This window comes from Giraffa tippelskirchi, chromosome 7 (assembly GCF_054371585.1).
Source record: "Giraffa tippelskirchi isolate mGirTip1 chromosome 7, T2T-mGirTip1v1.2.pri, whole genome shotgun sequence".
NCBI classification, from domain to species: domain Eukaryota; kingdom Metazoa; phylum Chordata; class Mammalia; order Artiodactyla; family Giraffidae; genus Giraffa; species Giraffa tippelskirchi.
Genome location: NC_137281.1, coordinates 7,695,320 through 7,712,260, shown reverse-complemented (window position 1 = coordinate 7,712,260; position 16,941 = coordinate 7,695,320). Strand labels below are relative to the sequence as shown.

Sequence of the window (16,941 nt, the reverse complement as noted above, 5' to 3'; positions counted from 1 at the left end):
GCCACCCGGTGTGTCAAAAAAAAAAAAAAATTGAGCGGGCTTCTGCCTTATCTCCTAATATAATTCTCCAGGCAAGAATACTGGAGTGGCCGTGCCCTCCTCCAGGGGATCTTCCTGACTCAGGGATTGAACCCAGGTCTCTTATGTCTCCTGTATTGGCAGGTGGGTTCTTTACCACTAGCACTACCTGGGAAGCCCCGTAAATATTGCCTGGCACCTCAATAAACAAAGGATGTGGCAGCCACCAAGTCATCGCATCACAGTCCCCCTGACAGTGAGCCCTGAGGGAACTCAGGATCAAAACAGACTGCCTGCCACCCAACAGTCAGCTGCTGCAGCCACCCTTCTCCCCAACGATGCACTCAGAGACCAGAGACGGAAAAGAATAAGATACTGACCCTAGATAGTTAAGGAGCATAGCAAAGGAATGATTTCAAGGAGCAGACTCTTGCATCTTCCCATACACAGAAAAGGGCTAAATTCCTTAACTTGAGGTATTTGGTTTTCTTTAATTGACAGTCATCTCTGTTTTTGGCTTCCCAGGTGGGTCGGCTCAGTAGGAAAGAATCTGCCTGCCAATGCCAGAGAGGCAGGAGACTCGGGTTTGATCCCTGGGTCAGGAAGATCCCCTGGAGAAGGAAGTGGCAACCCACTCCAGTATTCTTGCCTGGGAAATCCCATGGACAGAGGAGCCTGGCGGGCTACAGTCTATGTGGTCACAAAGAGTTGGACGTGACTGAACACGCACACAATCTGTTTTTTAAAGTTTATTTTTATTTATTGATTTGACTGTGCTGGGTCTTAGTTGTGGCACACAGGATTTTCCATCTTCATTGCAGCATGCAGGATCTAGTTCCCTGATCAGGGATGGAACCCGGGGCCCCCCGCATTGAGAGCGCAGAGTCTTAACCCCTGGACCACCATAATTAACAGTAATCTCTTGATGTTTTGACTACCTAGTTTTCATTGCAAAAACTCCTATATATCCTGGCTCCCCCACTCTTTGCCTCTTTGGAGCATCTCTTATTATCTGAGATGCTGTGTCTTTGGCTTAAGTCCTCAGTTTTGTCCACCAAATAAAACATAATTCTGAGTTTTGGGGTTTTTTTTTTTAAGGTGACAGCTACTTACCCTTTCCTGATCATTCCCTTAGGATTCATATCTAAGATAAAAACCTGGCCTAGGTCTTCATTTGGGACCTGGCTACTAGAATCAGGAATTCTTCCTGATGTGATCAGCTCTGGCTAACAGAAGATCCAGAGAAGCAAAGAAGTTTTTGACTGTAAGTCTCTCTCTCTCTCTCTCTCTCTCTCACACACACACACACACACACACACATATAATACAATCGCAAATAACAAAAGATAAATCATCTGACAAAAGTGACTTAAATGGCTTTTTGTTCTTTTTTTTTTTTTTTTTTTAAACTAAACAATGCAGAAATCAGAGGCTTCCCCGTTGGAGGAGCCAGGATCTTCCTTTGTGCTCTGTTATATTCAGAGTAGGCCTGGCACTCTTGGCTATGAAATGGCTGCAGCAGCTCCAAGCATCACACTTGTAACTAAGCCAAAACATAGAGGAAAGAAAAGCAGACATAGCCCTTCTGGAGCATTTAATTTAGGAAGGACAGCCTTCCCAGAGGCCTCCAGGCAAATTTCCTCTTGTATCCCCTTGGCCTATGGCCTTCCCTTGAACAACCATTGAAAAAGAGAATGAGAGGGGTGTGGCAATTGTTGGCTGCTGTCCCAACAGATCAGAATCCTGGTACCAAAGCTGATGGCTGCTGGACAGGCCACAGATGGAGTCTACCCAATAGTCCCACAGGGTTTCCCCCAGGATTAGAGCTCAGGTGGCATACCCCAGGTTACACACTGATCAGATAACAGAAGAAGGTTAGAATCCAGATCTGTAGCCAGTTATGCCTGGCCCTGCAGGGGCAGCTCTGAGTATAGAAAGACCTTTTCCAGGTCAAACTGAAGGCCAGGACATGGGTCCAGGGAGGAGACAAGATCTGAGCTGAAGCCAAGAAGACAGAGTCTGGGGAAAGAGGACAGGGCTGGGGACTCAGGGGCTTTGGGGTGAGGGGTACAGTGCAGAGGGGTCTGGCAGAGTGATTGGAGTGTACAGTGGCGCTGTCCTGCAAGATGGGGAGGTGGGGGAGGCACAGCTTAGTGAGGGAAGATGCTAAGCTCAATTTGTGACAAGTGGGAAAATCTCCCCATCTGAGAAACCACCAGGACTTTGAGGGTTTGGATTGCTGGGCCTTTGAAAATGAAATGGGTTGAACATGGGGGGTTCCTGGTTAAGACGCTAGAGCCGCTGAATTGCTTCATTGAAGATGAAACTTAATGTCTTGTTCTTTGGCATTTTATTTCAAAATCGCAGCTAGGGAAAAAAAAAAAAAATCAACTGCAGCACCAGAAGATCCGGCCTGAAAACGGAGATGCAGATTTGGAGTCAAGGTGTATCCCTGACCCACAACAGGGAGCAGTGGGGAGTATGGGTCCCCAAGGTCTGAGTGGCAGGGCTAGGGGCCAAGATGCCTGGGTCAGGCCCTTATGGCTTTGGGAGTGTAACGTGGGGGCATCAGAGACCCAGGCGTCCCGGCTCCCCCGTCTTTTACTTCATATTGCACTTCAGGTGAGTCACTGGTACGAAGGTGAAGGTCCAATAGTGGCTGGATGCTACAGGTCGGTGGTCCGTGGAGTGGTCCAGCGTAGCCCAGAGCATTACACCGGGAGCATCCATTCATGGGCTTTTGATCCGTACTATGAGATAACACAGGCGGAGGTGAGAGGAAGCCACACTACAACTCCCAGCAGGCCCTGGGGCATCCTAGCCTCAGTGCCGGCAAAGTTACGCCCCAGGGCCTCATGGGAAATGTAGTCCACTTCCCGGAAGCCCACCGAACGTGGCAAAGATGGCGCAGAGGCCGAAAGGAGTTGTAGTTCTGCAAAGAGGCGTTCTTGTAAGGCCCTGAAGGCTCGGGGGAGAAGTTCTTCAGCTGAGAAAACCTGGATAGGCAGGAGGTGTAGTTCTCGGTCCAGATACTCAGGAATTTACCGAAGCTCACAGAAAAAGGAGCTCCAGTTCCTGTGCCAGGAAAGGCAAGATAGCTTGGTTCAGACAAATGAAAAGTACCTCCAGAGGCTTATGATAGGAAACGTTCTTAGGCCACAGAGTCGGGGCAGAGGCGAGAGGCTGGTAGCAGCAAGATTTCTCAAGCCAGCGAAATAGCCCAGGGCTCCTGGGGATCCTTGGGACTCGGAACTCAGTGGCCAGAAGGTTGGCTTCAGGTCCCGGAGGCTCATGGGAAGGGAATTTCTCAAGCCGGGGCTCCCGAGGCTCACAGAGAAGCACCATTTAGTCCCCAAAAGTGTTCTAGGCCACAGGGCCTCAAGGAAAGCAAACTCAATCGGAGGCCCAGAGGCCGATGGAAGGAGCCATTTTCAGCTGGTGGGACTATGGTGGGGGGTGGGGTGGAGGAGGGGAAGCCTCAGTTCAGAGGCTCGTGGGAACTTCTCTTGGGCAACCGAGCATCCAGCCCAGCTCCCAGCAGGGGCACCTCACCTGGATCGCCTTCAGTTCCTTGTGGAAGCGGAGGATAAGCTCGGGCCCGTTCTCCATGGTGGGAATGTGGAAATGCTGGGGAAGAAAGGGTGGTAAGGACGGGCCCCCACCCCCTTCTCCCTCACGGTCCAAGCCGGCCCTTCCTCACCTTGCCTTGGTACAGGATTCGGTGCACAGGGCAGACCTGGCAAGCGGTGCCTGAACCAAAGACTTCTCGAACCCGGCCGTCTTTCAGCGCCCGCAGGAACTCCTTCATGGTGATCTTACGCTCTACCACTCGGAACTCACCCTGCGGGGTGAGACACAAATAACCTCTGAGCCCTCCGTGCTGCCTTGCTGCTCCCTCCGTGTGGATGGTGAAAAAGACAGAGACATGCCATTGTGCCCAGTCCCCTCCACCACCCCCAATACTCCAACCCTGAGACACAGCAGTACCCCATCACTCTGGCCACCCGAAGACAGCATGCCCTCACCCAGGTCCGGGCCAGGTCCAGCAAACTCTGTCGGACTACTCCAGGTAGGATGATGCCGTCCAGTGGGGGGGTCACCAGTTCCAGCGCTGGGTCAGGTGGAAGAGAAGGGGGAGGGGCGTGTTACCTCACACCATCCCATCCTCTTAGGAGCCACCCCACTCACAGCCAAGCCCCAAGACCTGCAGCCACTAAGAATTTCTGCTCCCACCCACTTCCGCCCGGCCTGGGGTTGGTCATGGGTGGGCTCACCCCCGTCCTCATAGGTCCAGAAGACGAAGATGTTCATGGTGCCCACCTCAGTGAGCTCGTGGTCAGGCCCGAACAGCCAGAGGACCTGCTCGCAGCCCTTCTTTTGTGCCTCCTGCTGCACTAACACGGTGGGCCCGTAATTCCTGGCAGACAGCAACATGGTGGACCAGGTCAAGGGGCCCCCCAGCCTTCCCCCGACGTGGCCCGATGTGAGTCTTTCCAGACCAGCGCTCATCCTGCTCCCGCCCCACTCACAAACAGCTGTGAGGTCCTTCAAAACTACCTGTGACATCACCTCCTCTGAGAGGCTTACTGAACCTCCAGGCTGGGTTTCAAGCCTCCTCTGGGCTCTTATGATCAACTGGCCACCTCGATGCTTTCCTGTTTTGCCCTGATTTAACACTCACTATCTCTCACCCAGAGCTGACCTCGCACCTTGTCTGCTCACAAGCCTCCCAAGGGCTCCCCACTGCCTCTGGGACAAGATCCCAGCCCTTCAGTCCAGTGTTCAGGGCTGGGCCTGGTCTGGGACTACTTGTTAAGCCTTTTGCAAAAGCCAGACTTATTTTTCTTCTCTGACAACTTTGGTGACTCTGCCCCTCCCCCCTGCCTACTGGTGTATTCCCAGGATTTGAAATTGACCCATTCCATGGACGGAGGAGCCTGGTGAGCCACAGTCCATGGGGTCGTGAAGAGTCAGACACGACTGAGCGACTCACATACACACTTTTGTATCCAGAAAACCATCTCCCTACCCATCGGACCTCCTCTGTGAAGACTTTCCCATGTTCTGGTCATCTCCACCAGAGCACGTGCTGCCCTGGATACTGGGGTTTCCACCAGCCTGGGAGCCCCTGGAGGGCAGGGCCCAGATCAGGCTCATCTGTGTCCCCAGCTTCACCCAACACAGGGGTTCAGTTCAGTTGCTCAGTCGTGTCCAACTCTGCGACCCCCTGGACTGCAGCACACCAGGCCTCCCTGTCCATCACCAAGTCCCGGAGTTTACTCAAACTCATGTCCATTGAGTCGGTGATGCCATCCAACCATCTCATCCTCTGTCGTCCCCTTCTCCCACCTTCAATCTTTTCCAGCATCAGGGTCTTTTCAAATGAGTCAGCTCTTCGCATCAGGTGGCCAAAGAATTGAAGTTTCAGCTTCAACATCAGTCCTTCCAATGAACACTCAGGACTGATCCTCTTTAGGGTGGACTGGTTGGATCTCCTTGCAGTCCAAGGGACTCTCAAGAGTCTTCTCCAAAACCACAGTTAAAAAGCATCAATTCTTCTGCGCTCAGCTTTCTTTATAGTCCAACTCACATCCATACATCCATACATGACTACTGGAAAAACCATAGCCTTGACTAGATGGACCTTTGTTGGCAAAGTAATGTCTCTGCTTTTTAATATGCTGTCTAGGCTGGTCATAACTTTCCTGCCAAAGAGTAAGTGTCTTTTAATTTCACAGCTGCAGTAACCATCTGCAGTGATTTTGGAGCCCCAAAAAATAAAGTCTGCCATTGTTTCTCCATCTATTTGCCATGAAGTGATGGGACCAGATGACATGATATTAGTTTTCTGAATGTTGAACTTTAAGCCAACTTTTTCACTCTCCTCTTTCACTTTCATCAAGAGGCTCTTTAGTTCTTTGCTTTCTGCCATAAGGGTGATGTCATCTGCATATCTGAAGTTATTGATATTTCTCCCGGCAATCTTGATTCTAGCTTGTGCTTCATCCAGCCCAGAGTTTCCCATGATGTACTCTGCATATAAATTAAATAAGCAGGGTGACAATATACAGCCCTGATGTACTCCTTTTCCTATTTGGAACCAGTCTGTTGTTCCAAGTCCAGTTCTAACTGTTGCTTCCTGACCTGCATACAGATTTCTCAAGAGGCAGGTCAGGTGGTCTGGTATTCCCATCTCTTTCAGAATTTTCCACCATTTATTGTGATCCACACAGTCAAAGGCTTTGGCATAGTCAATATAGCAGAAATAGATGTTTTTCTGGAACTCTTTTGCTTTTTTGATGATCCAGCGGATGTTGGCAATTTTATGTCTGGTTCCTCTGCCTTTTCTAAAACCAGCTTGAACATTGAGAAGTTCACGTTGGCCCTCAGGAAACCTCACGAGATATGTTTTGAAAGGACCTGAATGAACTCCCAGGTGGGGCCACACTTGCTGTCCCAACACACCGTAAACCTGCCCTCTGCCTTATCCCCATCCTAACCCTCCTTGCCCTGTTGAGCCGAGGCCCGTGGCAAGACAGATAAATCCACAGGAAGTCCACAGGCAGGATGGTGGATGCCAGAGCCCCTGGGCATTATGGGAGCTGATGGAGGTTGGGTTTTCAGGGGAGGCTACCTGGAGGAGAGACCAGTGAGCTAAGTGTGAATTCATTTCTAGAGACTTCCCTGGTGGCCAATCTGAGTTTCTCCACTAGACATCCAAAGACACACCCTGTGTCTCTGAGGCCCAGTGCACCAGACCCGAGGGGTGGGCAAGGGACTACTTACCCTCCCAGCTTGTAGTTGCCAACCCCACCCACCCAGGCCCGGATGAATGATGGATCTGCCAGGAGGGAGACAGCTTTCAAGGCATCTCCAGGGAAGTAGGTGCCCACCGGGCTGAGAATGACGAACAGGAGGGCTCGAGTTGGGCGGCCGACACCTAGCGAGGGCTGCAATGGGCGGAAAGGGGCATCAGGGACCCAGGAATCCAGGCCCCCAGCCCCTTCCCTGACCCATGCCTGGGTCCCTGGCCCTTCTCCTTCAGGAAGGCAACCCGCTCCCCAAGTATGGCTCCCCAGCCCCCGGAGCCGGCCCACCTCGTTCCCGATCAACACGGGCCGCACGTAGAGGCTAGTACCCGCACTGCCAGGGACCCAGTCCTGGTCCACTTCCACCAGCCGGCGGATGCACTCCAGCAACTCAATTTTGTCGAAACTCTGGCGGGATGAAGATGAGTCGGGACCCTCGCGACCCTGGCCCCGCCCATGCCCTCCTGCCCCACCCTCCTCGGGCTTTGGCCGGGGCCCCTCACCGGCAGGCAGAGGCGGAGGGCCGAGCGCAGCATTCGTTCCATGTTGAGCCAAGGTCGGAAGAGGCGCACACGCTGGTCCCCGCCTTTGAACGCCTTCATGCCTTCAAAGAGCTGCAGGGACAGGCAGGGCGAGAGGTCCGAGTTCAGGGACAGCTCACCCAGCCAGGGAGAGACAGAGGCTGATACATAGGGATACAGACACAGAAAAATACAGCGACTTAGGAAGAGATTAACCCACTGAGCATAGAGAGGAAGAGAGAGAAAAGATCCAGACAGGCCTGGAGAGGACACAGCAAAGGACAGAAGCCAGAGAAAGCAGAACAGAGACCCAGAGCAAGGAACACACTTTGCTTAAACCCTTTCCATGTTAGTGGGACCATTTCTCAGGAATGAGGATGACATGGAAGTTACCTATTTATTTATTTGGCCATACCACATGCTTTGTGGGATCTTAGTTCCCTGAGTAGGGATTGAACCCAGGTCATTCCATAGTGAGAACTCAAAGTCTTAACCACTGGACCACCAGGGAATCCCCAGAAATTATCTTTTTAAACAGCCTTTTTGTATTTTAGAGGAATACTTTAATAAACATGGATGAAATCATACAGTGTTCACCCAGATGGCCAATAGGGAAAAGATGCTCAATGTCGCTAATTATTAGGAAAATGCAAATCAAAACTGCAGAGAGGCCCCACTTCACAGATCAATATAGCTATCATTCAAATATCTACCAATAATCAAATGCTGGAGAGGGTGTGGAGAAAGGGACCCCTCCTGCACTGTTGGTGGGAATATAAATTAGTGCACCCATTATGGAATACAATACGGAGGTTCCTAAAAGAAACCAAAAACTAAAAATAGAGTTGCTGTATGATTCAACAATCCCACTTTTGGGCATATATCAGACAGAACTAATTCAAAAAGATGCCTGCACCCCGGTGTCCACAGCAGTGCTATTTACAATAACCAAGATATGGAAGCAATTTAAATGTTCACCAACAAATAAATAAAAAAAGATATCACTTTGGAACCACCTCCCTATTTCCACTAAGTCCAGGGCAGTTCTTGGCAAATAGTAGGTTTCTGTTGACTGAATGAATAAATGAATGAATGAAGAATGCAAAATAAAAATAATTGGAGTATTTTGGAAAAAAATCTAAAAATAAGGGCAAGAGGTAAGAGTGGGAAGCTGCCTTATCAGATATGAAAACAGATTATAAATCTGCAACACTTAAAGTGACATTGACAAATGAACTGACAGATCGAACAATGCAAGAGACTAGAAACTGGATTATTGTATAACTGAATCACTTTGCTGTACACCTGAAACCACCACAATATTGTAACCCAACTGTATTTCAATAAAAACTGTAAAAACATGATCAATTCAGTCAAATGGTGCTGAACAACCAAATATACATTTCTGGGAGAAAAAAAAATTAAGTTGAATCTCTACCTCATACCTCACATCAGGAAAATTTTTAAGTTTAAATGAAATTTCTTCTATAAGCAATAGAAGAAAAGACAAGAGGACCATTTTATATCTTGAATTGGGGCTGGTGTTCTAAATATGACAAATCACAGAAACCAAAAAGAAAAGACTGCATAAAAATAAAAATAAACAAACTAGGTAGAAACTTTCAACTCACATCACAAATGACTTATCTTTAATACACAAAGTACTCCCACTAATAAATACAGAAACCCACTCTAATAGAAAAATCAGTCAAGAAAATGGACAGTTCACAGGAAGGAACTAAAAATGGCTCTTACATTGTGAAAAGATGGTCAACTCCATTCATAATCAGGGGGGAAAATGCAAATTAAAATTACTTTGAACTACGTTTAAAAACACTTAGGAGGTTACAAGACATCTAAGTTTGACAAGGGTCATCCAGAGTATGGGGAAAACAGGTCTGGCTAGTAAGTGTGGAAATTGCCACAGCTTCTGTCACAATGTCTGTCATAGAAGATATTGATGACTCAACACCTGTCAACAATTACAAGCACATACACCCTTTGAGCCAACAGTTTCAGAAATTGAAAGGAGAGATAGATTTGCTCTTAAAGGAAGTGAAGTGTTTGCTGGTTTACTGCAGTGCTGTGTATAACAGCACAAGACTGGAGACAACCTAAGTGTCCAACAACAGGGGATCCCCTAAATGAGGCATTTTCAGGATGGAATACTGCACAGCAGCAGAAAAGGGGGACAGAGCTCTTCAAGGGCTGCTCAAGACTATCTAGGCTACCTTAAGAGAAGGAAAAATGAAAGTGTTCGTCACTCGGTCGTGTCGACTCTGTGACCCCGTGGACTGTAGCCCACCAGCCTCCTCTGTCCATGGGATTCTCCAGGCAAGAATACTGGGGTGGGTTGCCATTTCCTCCTCCAGGGGATCTTCCCCACCCAGGGACCAAACCCGCATCTCATGTCGCCTGCATTGGTTGGTGGATTCTTTACCACTGTGCCACCTGGGAAGCCCTATGTAAGAGATATCATGAAAGATATGTGTTTTGGATGCTCAATCCCTTCATCTGCACTCACTCTACTAAAGAAAAAGTACTGGGTCCCCGAAAGTGCTTTTGTCCTCCAAAGTACTGTTGGAGGACATCCTGTCATGCTGGGCTGAAAGGAGAGCCAAATAAATGGTGATCTCCAAAAGCCACTTTCCTAGGGCGGACTCTGTGGACACGTCCTGACCATCTGTCCTTTGTATCTGTTCCCCACGCTGGGTCTCGTCTGCACAGAACTAATCCATTCGAATCAAATGTCCAGAGTAGGTGGGAAGAAAAACCATCAAAATTCTGAAAAGAAAAAAAAAAAAAAAGGCAGGGGGGAACATGCCTAATGTTGGAGAACGACTCCATAAGGGACAAAAATTACTCAAACTGCCAACCAGCTACTAGAACTGCAGTGCGTACCTCCAAAATTTTGCAACAGCTAAAGCTTCTTCGGAAAAGACTTTGCTTTCAGCCATAGCTTGAAGCTGGAAACTGGGTCAAATGCCTCCTGGGTCTCTCTCCTCTTGGGCCCTCACCAAGTCCCACAAAGCCAATCCTCCTCCTCCTCCTACGTCCCCATATTGGCATGGTCCCGTGGTCTACACAGTCACCTGACTAAACCTGCAGGCACAGTCTTCAGCCTTCCCTGCCCTTCTCTAGCCCTGCCGGTCAATCCCTGGTATCTCTGAATCTCTCTGCCCCATCCCCTCCTTGCAACCCCCCCGGCTCTGACCTCAGCTCATCCTTCACATGGCCTGAGAGGGGTCTTACTCTACCTGCTCAGAGCCCTCTGGGGCTCCCAGTGCCCTTGACACGGTCCCAGCTCCTCTGGGGTTCTGATGACATCCTCAGCCTCCCTGTAGCCTCCAACCCCACCCTTCTCTCCCAAATATACCAGGCTCTTCTTCGGACTGTGTCTTTATACCGATGTCGTCTCTCCCTCTAAGAGCCTCAGCTCCCCTCTTTGCCAGGAAAGACCCCACTTTCGGTCGAATCAGAGGTAGGGTGGGCGTTCCCCTTCTGGCCTCCCACAACACCTCAGCTGCCTTCATCAGAGTCCAGTTCCCCCTGCGTGGTCACCAAAGCGTGGGGGTTTTCAAGTGAAGGAACTGGGTCTGCTCATCCCAGGGGACCCAGCATCACCCAGCATGGGGCCTGGAACATGACAAGCCTCAGAAAAATGGATGAGGAGTGCGCAGAAGTGAGAAACACACAAAAAGCAAGCCCAGGGAGGTAGACCCAGCAAGAGACCCAGCAAGATGAAAGAGATGCAGGGAGAGGCAGGGGAGGGAGGGGAGCTGCCCTGCCACCTGCAGGGAGTAGTGTAGAGCAGAGCAGGCCGGGTGCAGAGTGAGGTTCTGGAAGGGCTGGATTCGGGGCTGGCCCCAGCCCTTCTCCTGTTTCCATTCCACCATCAGCATGTGGTCGGTGAATGTCTTCCCGAACAGCAGGGGCTGGCTGGGGTCAGGCTTCTTATGAGGCTCCTGTGTCATTTCCAGCTGCAGGTCAGCAGCCTAAGACAAGACAGGCATCCTGGAGTCTGAACACAGCTTCCAATCTGAAAAACTACAACTCCCAGGAACCCCTGGGGCTGAGAACCAGAGAGAAGAGGGATCTGTAGTCCCAGAGGCTTCTGGGACATGCAGTTTCATCTCTTTCCCACGGCCTGATGGCAAGCAATTAGGCTAACCCATTGCCACCCATCTTCACCTTCGGACCCTGGATCTTTTGGAGATGCCCAAAGCTAGCTCCCAGCCCTTGCCTCCCTCAGACCCACTGGTCCAGGCCCTCAGCCCCTCTTCCTTGAGATCCAAACCCTAATCCCCACTGTCACCTTGAAGCTGGATGAGGCATATCTTCTGGGACCACACAGAAACCAAGGAACAGGGAGAAATCTGGGGGTCCAAATCTGGGGGTGGGGACAGAAGTAAGAAAGGTGATGAGACCAGGAGATAGAGAGAGCAGGGGATCCTGGCACCCATCTTTTCCACAACCTGCACTTAGGATGTTCCTCGGGCGTGCTCTGTCCCAGGCCCAGTGCTTCCAGACAGAGCACGCGGCCCTGGCCAGGTCCCTTCCCCTGTCCTGATCGGCATGGAGCAGGAGATCCCGAAGGAGGCCAAGTCCGCTCCCTGCCCCCACAAGGGCCATCTCAATAAAGAGCTGAATCAGCTCCCATCCCTTCCTCCAAGCTGGGCAAAGTCAAATACAGGCGCCTCCTACCCCAGGGAACTTTGGCCCCAGCCCTCCCTGGGCCCAGATCAGACAGAGGACAACAAGAGAAGGTGTGCAGGTAAGTGAAGGCCTCCCCAGGGAACTGAAATCCTGAAAAGCATTAGAAAAGTGGAGGGCCCATAGGTCATGCTTCCTCAGGACACGGGAACCAGGGCCCCAGCCCTTCCTATTGCAGACCCCAGATTTCAGGCCCCCACCTCAGGATCCAGACCTCCAGCCCCCTCCGCCTTCAGACCCAGAATTCCAAGTCCTTCTCTTTGGAGGCATTAGATCAACTGGGCTCAGCTTACTTGAGGCCCCAATCCCACACCTTGGACACCAGCAATTCCAATTCCCTATGGTTCCCGGGGCTGTAGGGAACTGAGGGGCAGCCACATACACTTGGGGACCACCCCAGCCATCAGGAAACACTGCTCGGATGAACACTTCCTCTGTGGTCCGGCCCGAGGCCAGCGGGGGAGAGAAGGTCTGTCTGTGTCTAGCAGGATGGTCTCTCCCCCACAGTCTCTGACCTCGCGATACCTCTTTCCTCAGCCCAGTGGGAAGGCAGCTGTGATGAGGTTTGGCGGAGACAGAACAGCCTAGCCTGCTCCTGCTCTGTGAGCTGAGGGAACTGAGAACATATGTGAATGGCCGAAGTCACTGGTCAGTAGGTGAGTCATGGGGAGACGGGGGCTGTGGGTTTGGAATGTCCTAAAGTCTAGACCATGAAGTCTGAGGAGTGGTCCTGGATGTTATGAGGGCCAGACAGCTTCTGGTATGATCGGAGTGGGGGTCCTGGGCATGGCCTCTAGGTGGCGCTCTGTGGCCAGTCCAAGCCAGGGGCGGGTTACTGGCCAGGAGGGGGCAAGACACCCATGGTATGGAGACAACATGGACCGGCAGGGCAGAGGCAGGCACCAGGTGGGCAGGAAAGCAGCCCTCAGAGGAAGGCAGAAAGGAAAAAAATAGAGAAGAGGAAGAATGAGAAAAAATAAGAGACAAGGAAGTAAAAGACACGGACGTTAAGGAACAGGAATCCAAGGCCGAGAGAGGTCAAATCAGATATGATCATAGAGGGGCTCAGCTGATAAAGAATCTGCCTGTCAATACAGGAGACCTGGATTCAATCCCTGAATCGAGAAGATCCCCCAGAGAAGGGAATGGCAACCCACTCCAGTATTCTTGCCTGGAGAATTCCATGGACAGAGGAGCCTGGCGGACTACAGCCCAGGGGGTTAAAAAGAGTGGGACACGACTGAGCAACTAACGCTTTCACTTTTATACGGAGAAAGGGGAAAATCCCCTGGAGGAGGAAATGGCAACCCACCCCAGTATTCTTGCCTGGGATATCCCATGGACAGAGAAGCCTGGTAAGCTACAGTCCATGGGGTTGCAAGAGTTGGACACAACTTAGTGACTAAACCACCACCACCACCATATATAGAGAGAGACTGAGACAAGACACACGAGGGAGGGAAATTCAGGCATGGAAAAGCCTGGAGAAATCAAGAAAAAAAAAATACTGAAGGCAAGATAAACTGAAGCCATAAGAGAGAGAGAACAGGAAAAAGGAGAGAAATAGATCAAGACCCAACTTCAGGGGACAGCACAAAGTGAGAGAGAGACCCAGGGAAATGAGGAGAGACTGGCAGAGACAGAGCGATGCCAATACCTGGAGAGAAGCTGCCTCAGCGATGCTTGGAGACAGAGATATCCAGGAGAGACAGAGAGGAGGGGCAGGAAAACACAACCACAGGCAGAGAAAAGGTGCCGGGCACTGTTTCCGGGAGATTATAAATCTGTACTGGCCCCAGAGACGCTATCACGCTGAGAGAAGCTGCCTTCCTCCTGCCAGGATATTTTTCTAGGGGCAGGGGTCTCACCTCCCCTCAGGGAAGGTGCTCCACCACCCGATACCTCAAACCATTGGGGGATTGGGCCCCAAGGAGATCTCAGATGATCGCTGGCCTTTAGAGTCTTAGAGCTGTAAAAAGGACTGGGGCTGAATTGGGAAATGAGAAATGGTTGGAGTTGGGGTGGGGTATGCACAGGGAAGGGCTCTACAATATGATGGAATCTCCACTGACCCCAGCACTCACAGCCCAAGGCTGTCCTACCACCACGGCCCAGGAGTGTCATCGTAAAGCCAAGACTGTCCCAGACACAGCCCAGGCTGGTCTCTGTCTCAACTCAGAAAGGAAACATCTGTCCTGCTATCCATCAAGCTAAGAGTCCCATTTAAAGTCAGGTACAAAGTTAACAGGAACCATTTTTCCCAACGTTAAGCTGCAGCTGTCAAGGGTTATAAAGATTCCCTTCTTCGAGTTATTCTTGTTTCCTTCCTCATTGAGAAACCCTGTTCTCTCAAATCACAGGCTCTCCGAAGCTCTGCCTGTTGACATGTATCAGTAAGAATGGAGGGTCCCACTCTCAGCAGGAGAATCTCTGTCGCTGACAATGAGGTACTAACTCTGTTTTCAACCCTGGCGCAGAGTTTCAGATAAGGGGTTCCAGGACACAACATTCTACCTCTATCTTTAGTGCCAAGAAAATAGGGCCTTGGGTCCTAGTCGCAGTCCAGACCTGAAACTGAACTCTGCCTTCATCCTACTCCCACACCTAGAGGGTCTGGGAATCTTATCCTGGCGCCCCCAAAGGCTCTCTTCCCTCCTAATCCATCCCGTCACCCCAGTCCCATGCTTCTCCCCTTGCCATCTCCCCTTCCATATATCCATCCCTAGAAGTCCCATCTGGGTCCCCCTTCCTACCGATTACTTCTCTCCCTTCATCCCCATTAAAGCCTCGTGCTCCTTTCTAAGGGGCCCCCTCCTCCTTGGCTCCCTGCAGCGGAACCTGAGTGCGGGAGGATCGGCGCCCCACCGGATGGGCCACCGGCTAGTGGTCCACCCGGAAGTGCACCTCCCCTAAGAGCTCCCCAGACGCCGGCCCTGGGCCGCGAACCCACCTGCCTCAATGCCGCTGCAGCCATGGTCCGTGCGGCTGGTATCTGTGCCCGCCCAGGGTGCGGCCGGGATTAAAGACGTTCCGGCCCCGCCCCGCTCACGCCTCCTCCTGTGGGATGGTTTGTCAGCCTAGCACCCCAGTCGGGCCTGGCTTTCCCAGTTGCAGGGCGCCCTCGGGGAGCAGGGCCCTACCGCAGAGCGCATGCGCTAGACCCCGCGAGCAGAAGGGAGTAACTTGAAACACACTCTCCTTCCAGCCCTGACGCTAGAGTGTGCATTCTGCGGTTTTCAGAAATGCATTTTAGTAGATACCGTACCGTGGTGGAGAGCTAAAGGGAAAAGAAGGGAGGGATGGGGAGCAGAAATCTTCACATATCGCGATTCTTGGTGAAAAGAAAAACCACGCAATTAAGGTCGGTGGGCGCAGATGTTATGTAAGAATACACCTTTGAAGGGAAAGGACTCTGAAGAGAGTGGCAGATAGGGATGAAGGGGAAGCTTCACTCTGTCCGGATACTTCCCTGTTTGAATATAGGTTTCCTTTCCAACGAGAAGATATACGTGTACTCTTGGTAACTTTTTAAAGAGATAAACACACAGGGTTCACCATGCCTCCTTCCAGCCCTTTTCATCAGGGGCGCCTGAAAATGTTCAGTCCCCCAGTTCATCAATGAACTTCAGTGAGCAGCCTCTAGGCAGGATTCCCTGGTTACGCCCCTTCAAGACTGTCTCCCCAATTTCATGACCCCCAGAGGCAGACAGTCGATTACAGTCCCTGCTGAGTGCGTGCATGCTCAGTCGCTTCAGTTGTGTCCGACTCTGTCCGTGGGATTTTCCTGGCAAGAATAATGGAGTGGGTTGCCATGCCGTCCTCCTTCCCGACTCAGCAGGGATCGAACCCGCTTTCCCTGCATTGCAGGCGGATTATTTACCCACTGAGCCACTTGGGAAGCCCTAGAGCCCCTCAGGATCTCTCTAATCGCTAGCAATTCAAACCTGTTTCAGTGTTCCCTATATCGTGCCCCGAGGTCACCGTGCGCGCACCCCCCCCCCCAAATCTTCCGTGGTCAAAGTTCCCCCATCTCCTGCATCCAGGTTACTGTGACACCAAACTACTGTTCCTGTTGTATCCTCAAACTCCGCTCCTTAGGTCACTGTGTCTGCGTAATTCTACCCTGAGACATTTTGCTCCCAAATTCTGTTTCCCCAGTACGAAAAGCCACAGGCCCGGGCAGTCAAATTCTGAGTCCTTCCCCGCAGAGTGTCTCCTTGTTTTCCTTCCCACCTGCCCAGTCCTCCTCCCCTGCCAACCACCTAGCCTGGAGCCGTAAGGGTGAGGCGCCCCAGCTCCCCGCCTCCGCCGCAGCCAATCAGCGATTGCCGCACACACCCTCGGCCAATCCCGCAGCAGCGATGCAGCCCCACCTCCGCACCCGGGGACTTACCCCGATGGGGCCCCTCGCCCCATCTCGCGGGGCGGCCAGACTCCGCTCCCTCCCAGCCGGGGAGTCCACACCGCCGTTTCCTCCTCCTCAAACCCTGGAGTCCAGATCCCAGCCCTTTCTCCTTCTGACCCGGGAGTGTCAACCCCCTAGCTTTCTCTTCCCTCATTATTTTTGATGCTGTACTCCGCTGCAAGCGAGGTCAAAGCTCCTTTTCCCTAAGGGGCAAGAATAAAGTGGAGGCCTGTTTGCTTAACCCCCTCCATTATCTCCTAATTAGAGCTTAATTGACTCTCCCTTGCGGGCCTTTTTAATTAGCTCGCCGGTGAAGCCGACCTGCAGTACTTTTCCCAAGAGCCCGGGGCTGCAGTCTCCTGCCGCAAGTCCTGTCGGGAGTTGTAGTCCCTCGGGTCCAAGCCACCCGTGGGAATGCGTGGGAGCTGGGTGGGGCGGGGTCGGGGGACTGGGTCTTGGCATGGTAGGACTCATA

General features: G+C 51.6%; 1 protein-coding gene across 7 annotated transcripts; it reads right to left on the bottom strand.

The window, feature by feature from the left end:
* Nucleotides 1-2,351: 2,351 nt before the first annotated feature.
* On the bottom strand, nt 2,352-15,191 carry BCAT2 (branched chain amino acid transaminase 2). 7 transcript variants are annotated; one of them, XM_081515333.1, is made up of 11 exons: nt 15,012-15,191; nt 11,664-11,738; nt 11,140-11,420; nt 7,331-7,441; nt 7,116-7,235; nt 6,805-6,968; nt 4,293-4,435; nt 4,044-4,129; nt 3,719-3,859; nt 3,571-3,645; nt 2,352-2,768 (listed from the first exon to the last, which is right to left on the bottom strand). In XM_081515333.1, exons 3-11 carry the CDS (start codon nt 11,320-11,322, stop codon nt 2,730-2,732), a joined length of 1,062 nt encoding a protein of 353 aa, XP_081371459.1. In that variant the 5' UTR covers nt 11,323-11,420; nt 11,664-11,738; nt 15,012-15,191; the 3' UTR covers nt 2,352-2,729. The 7 variants fall into 7 exon arrangements, with proteins under 7 accessions (XP_081371459.1, XP_081371457.1, XP_081371460.1 ...); XM_081515331.1 differs by having other exon boundaries at nt 11,140-11,343; XM_081515334.1 differs by lacking the exon at nt 15,012-15,191 and adding an exon at nt 14,815-14,887.
* Nucleotides 15,192-16,941: the final 1,750 nt, after the last annotated feature.

Bases quoted from the DNA above. Each gene is read 5' to 3' on its own strand.
- BCAT2 (XM_081515331.1), bottom strand. From the start codon at position 15,035: ATGGCTGCAGCGGCATTGAGGCAG. The intron at 11,739-15,011 runs GTGGGTTCGCGG...CCCCACCCCCAG, and splicing joins CTGCAGCGGCATTGAGGCAG to ATTTGGACCCCCAGATTTCT. The intron at 11,344-11,663 runs GTGACAGTGGGG...GTCTTGTCTTAG, and splicing joins ATGCCTCATCCAGCTTCAAG to GCTGCTGACCTGCAGCTGGA.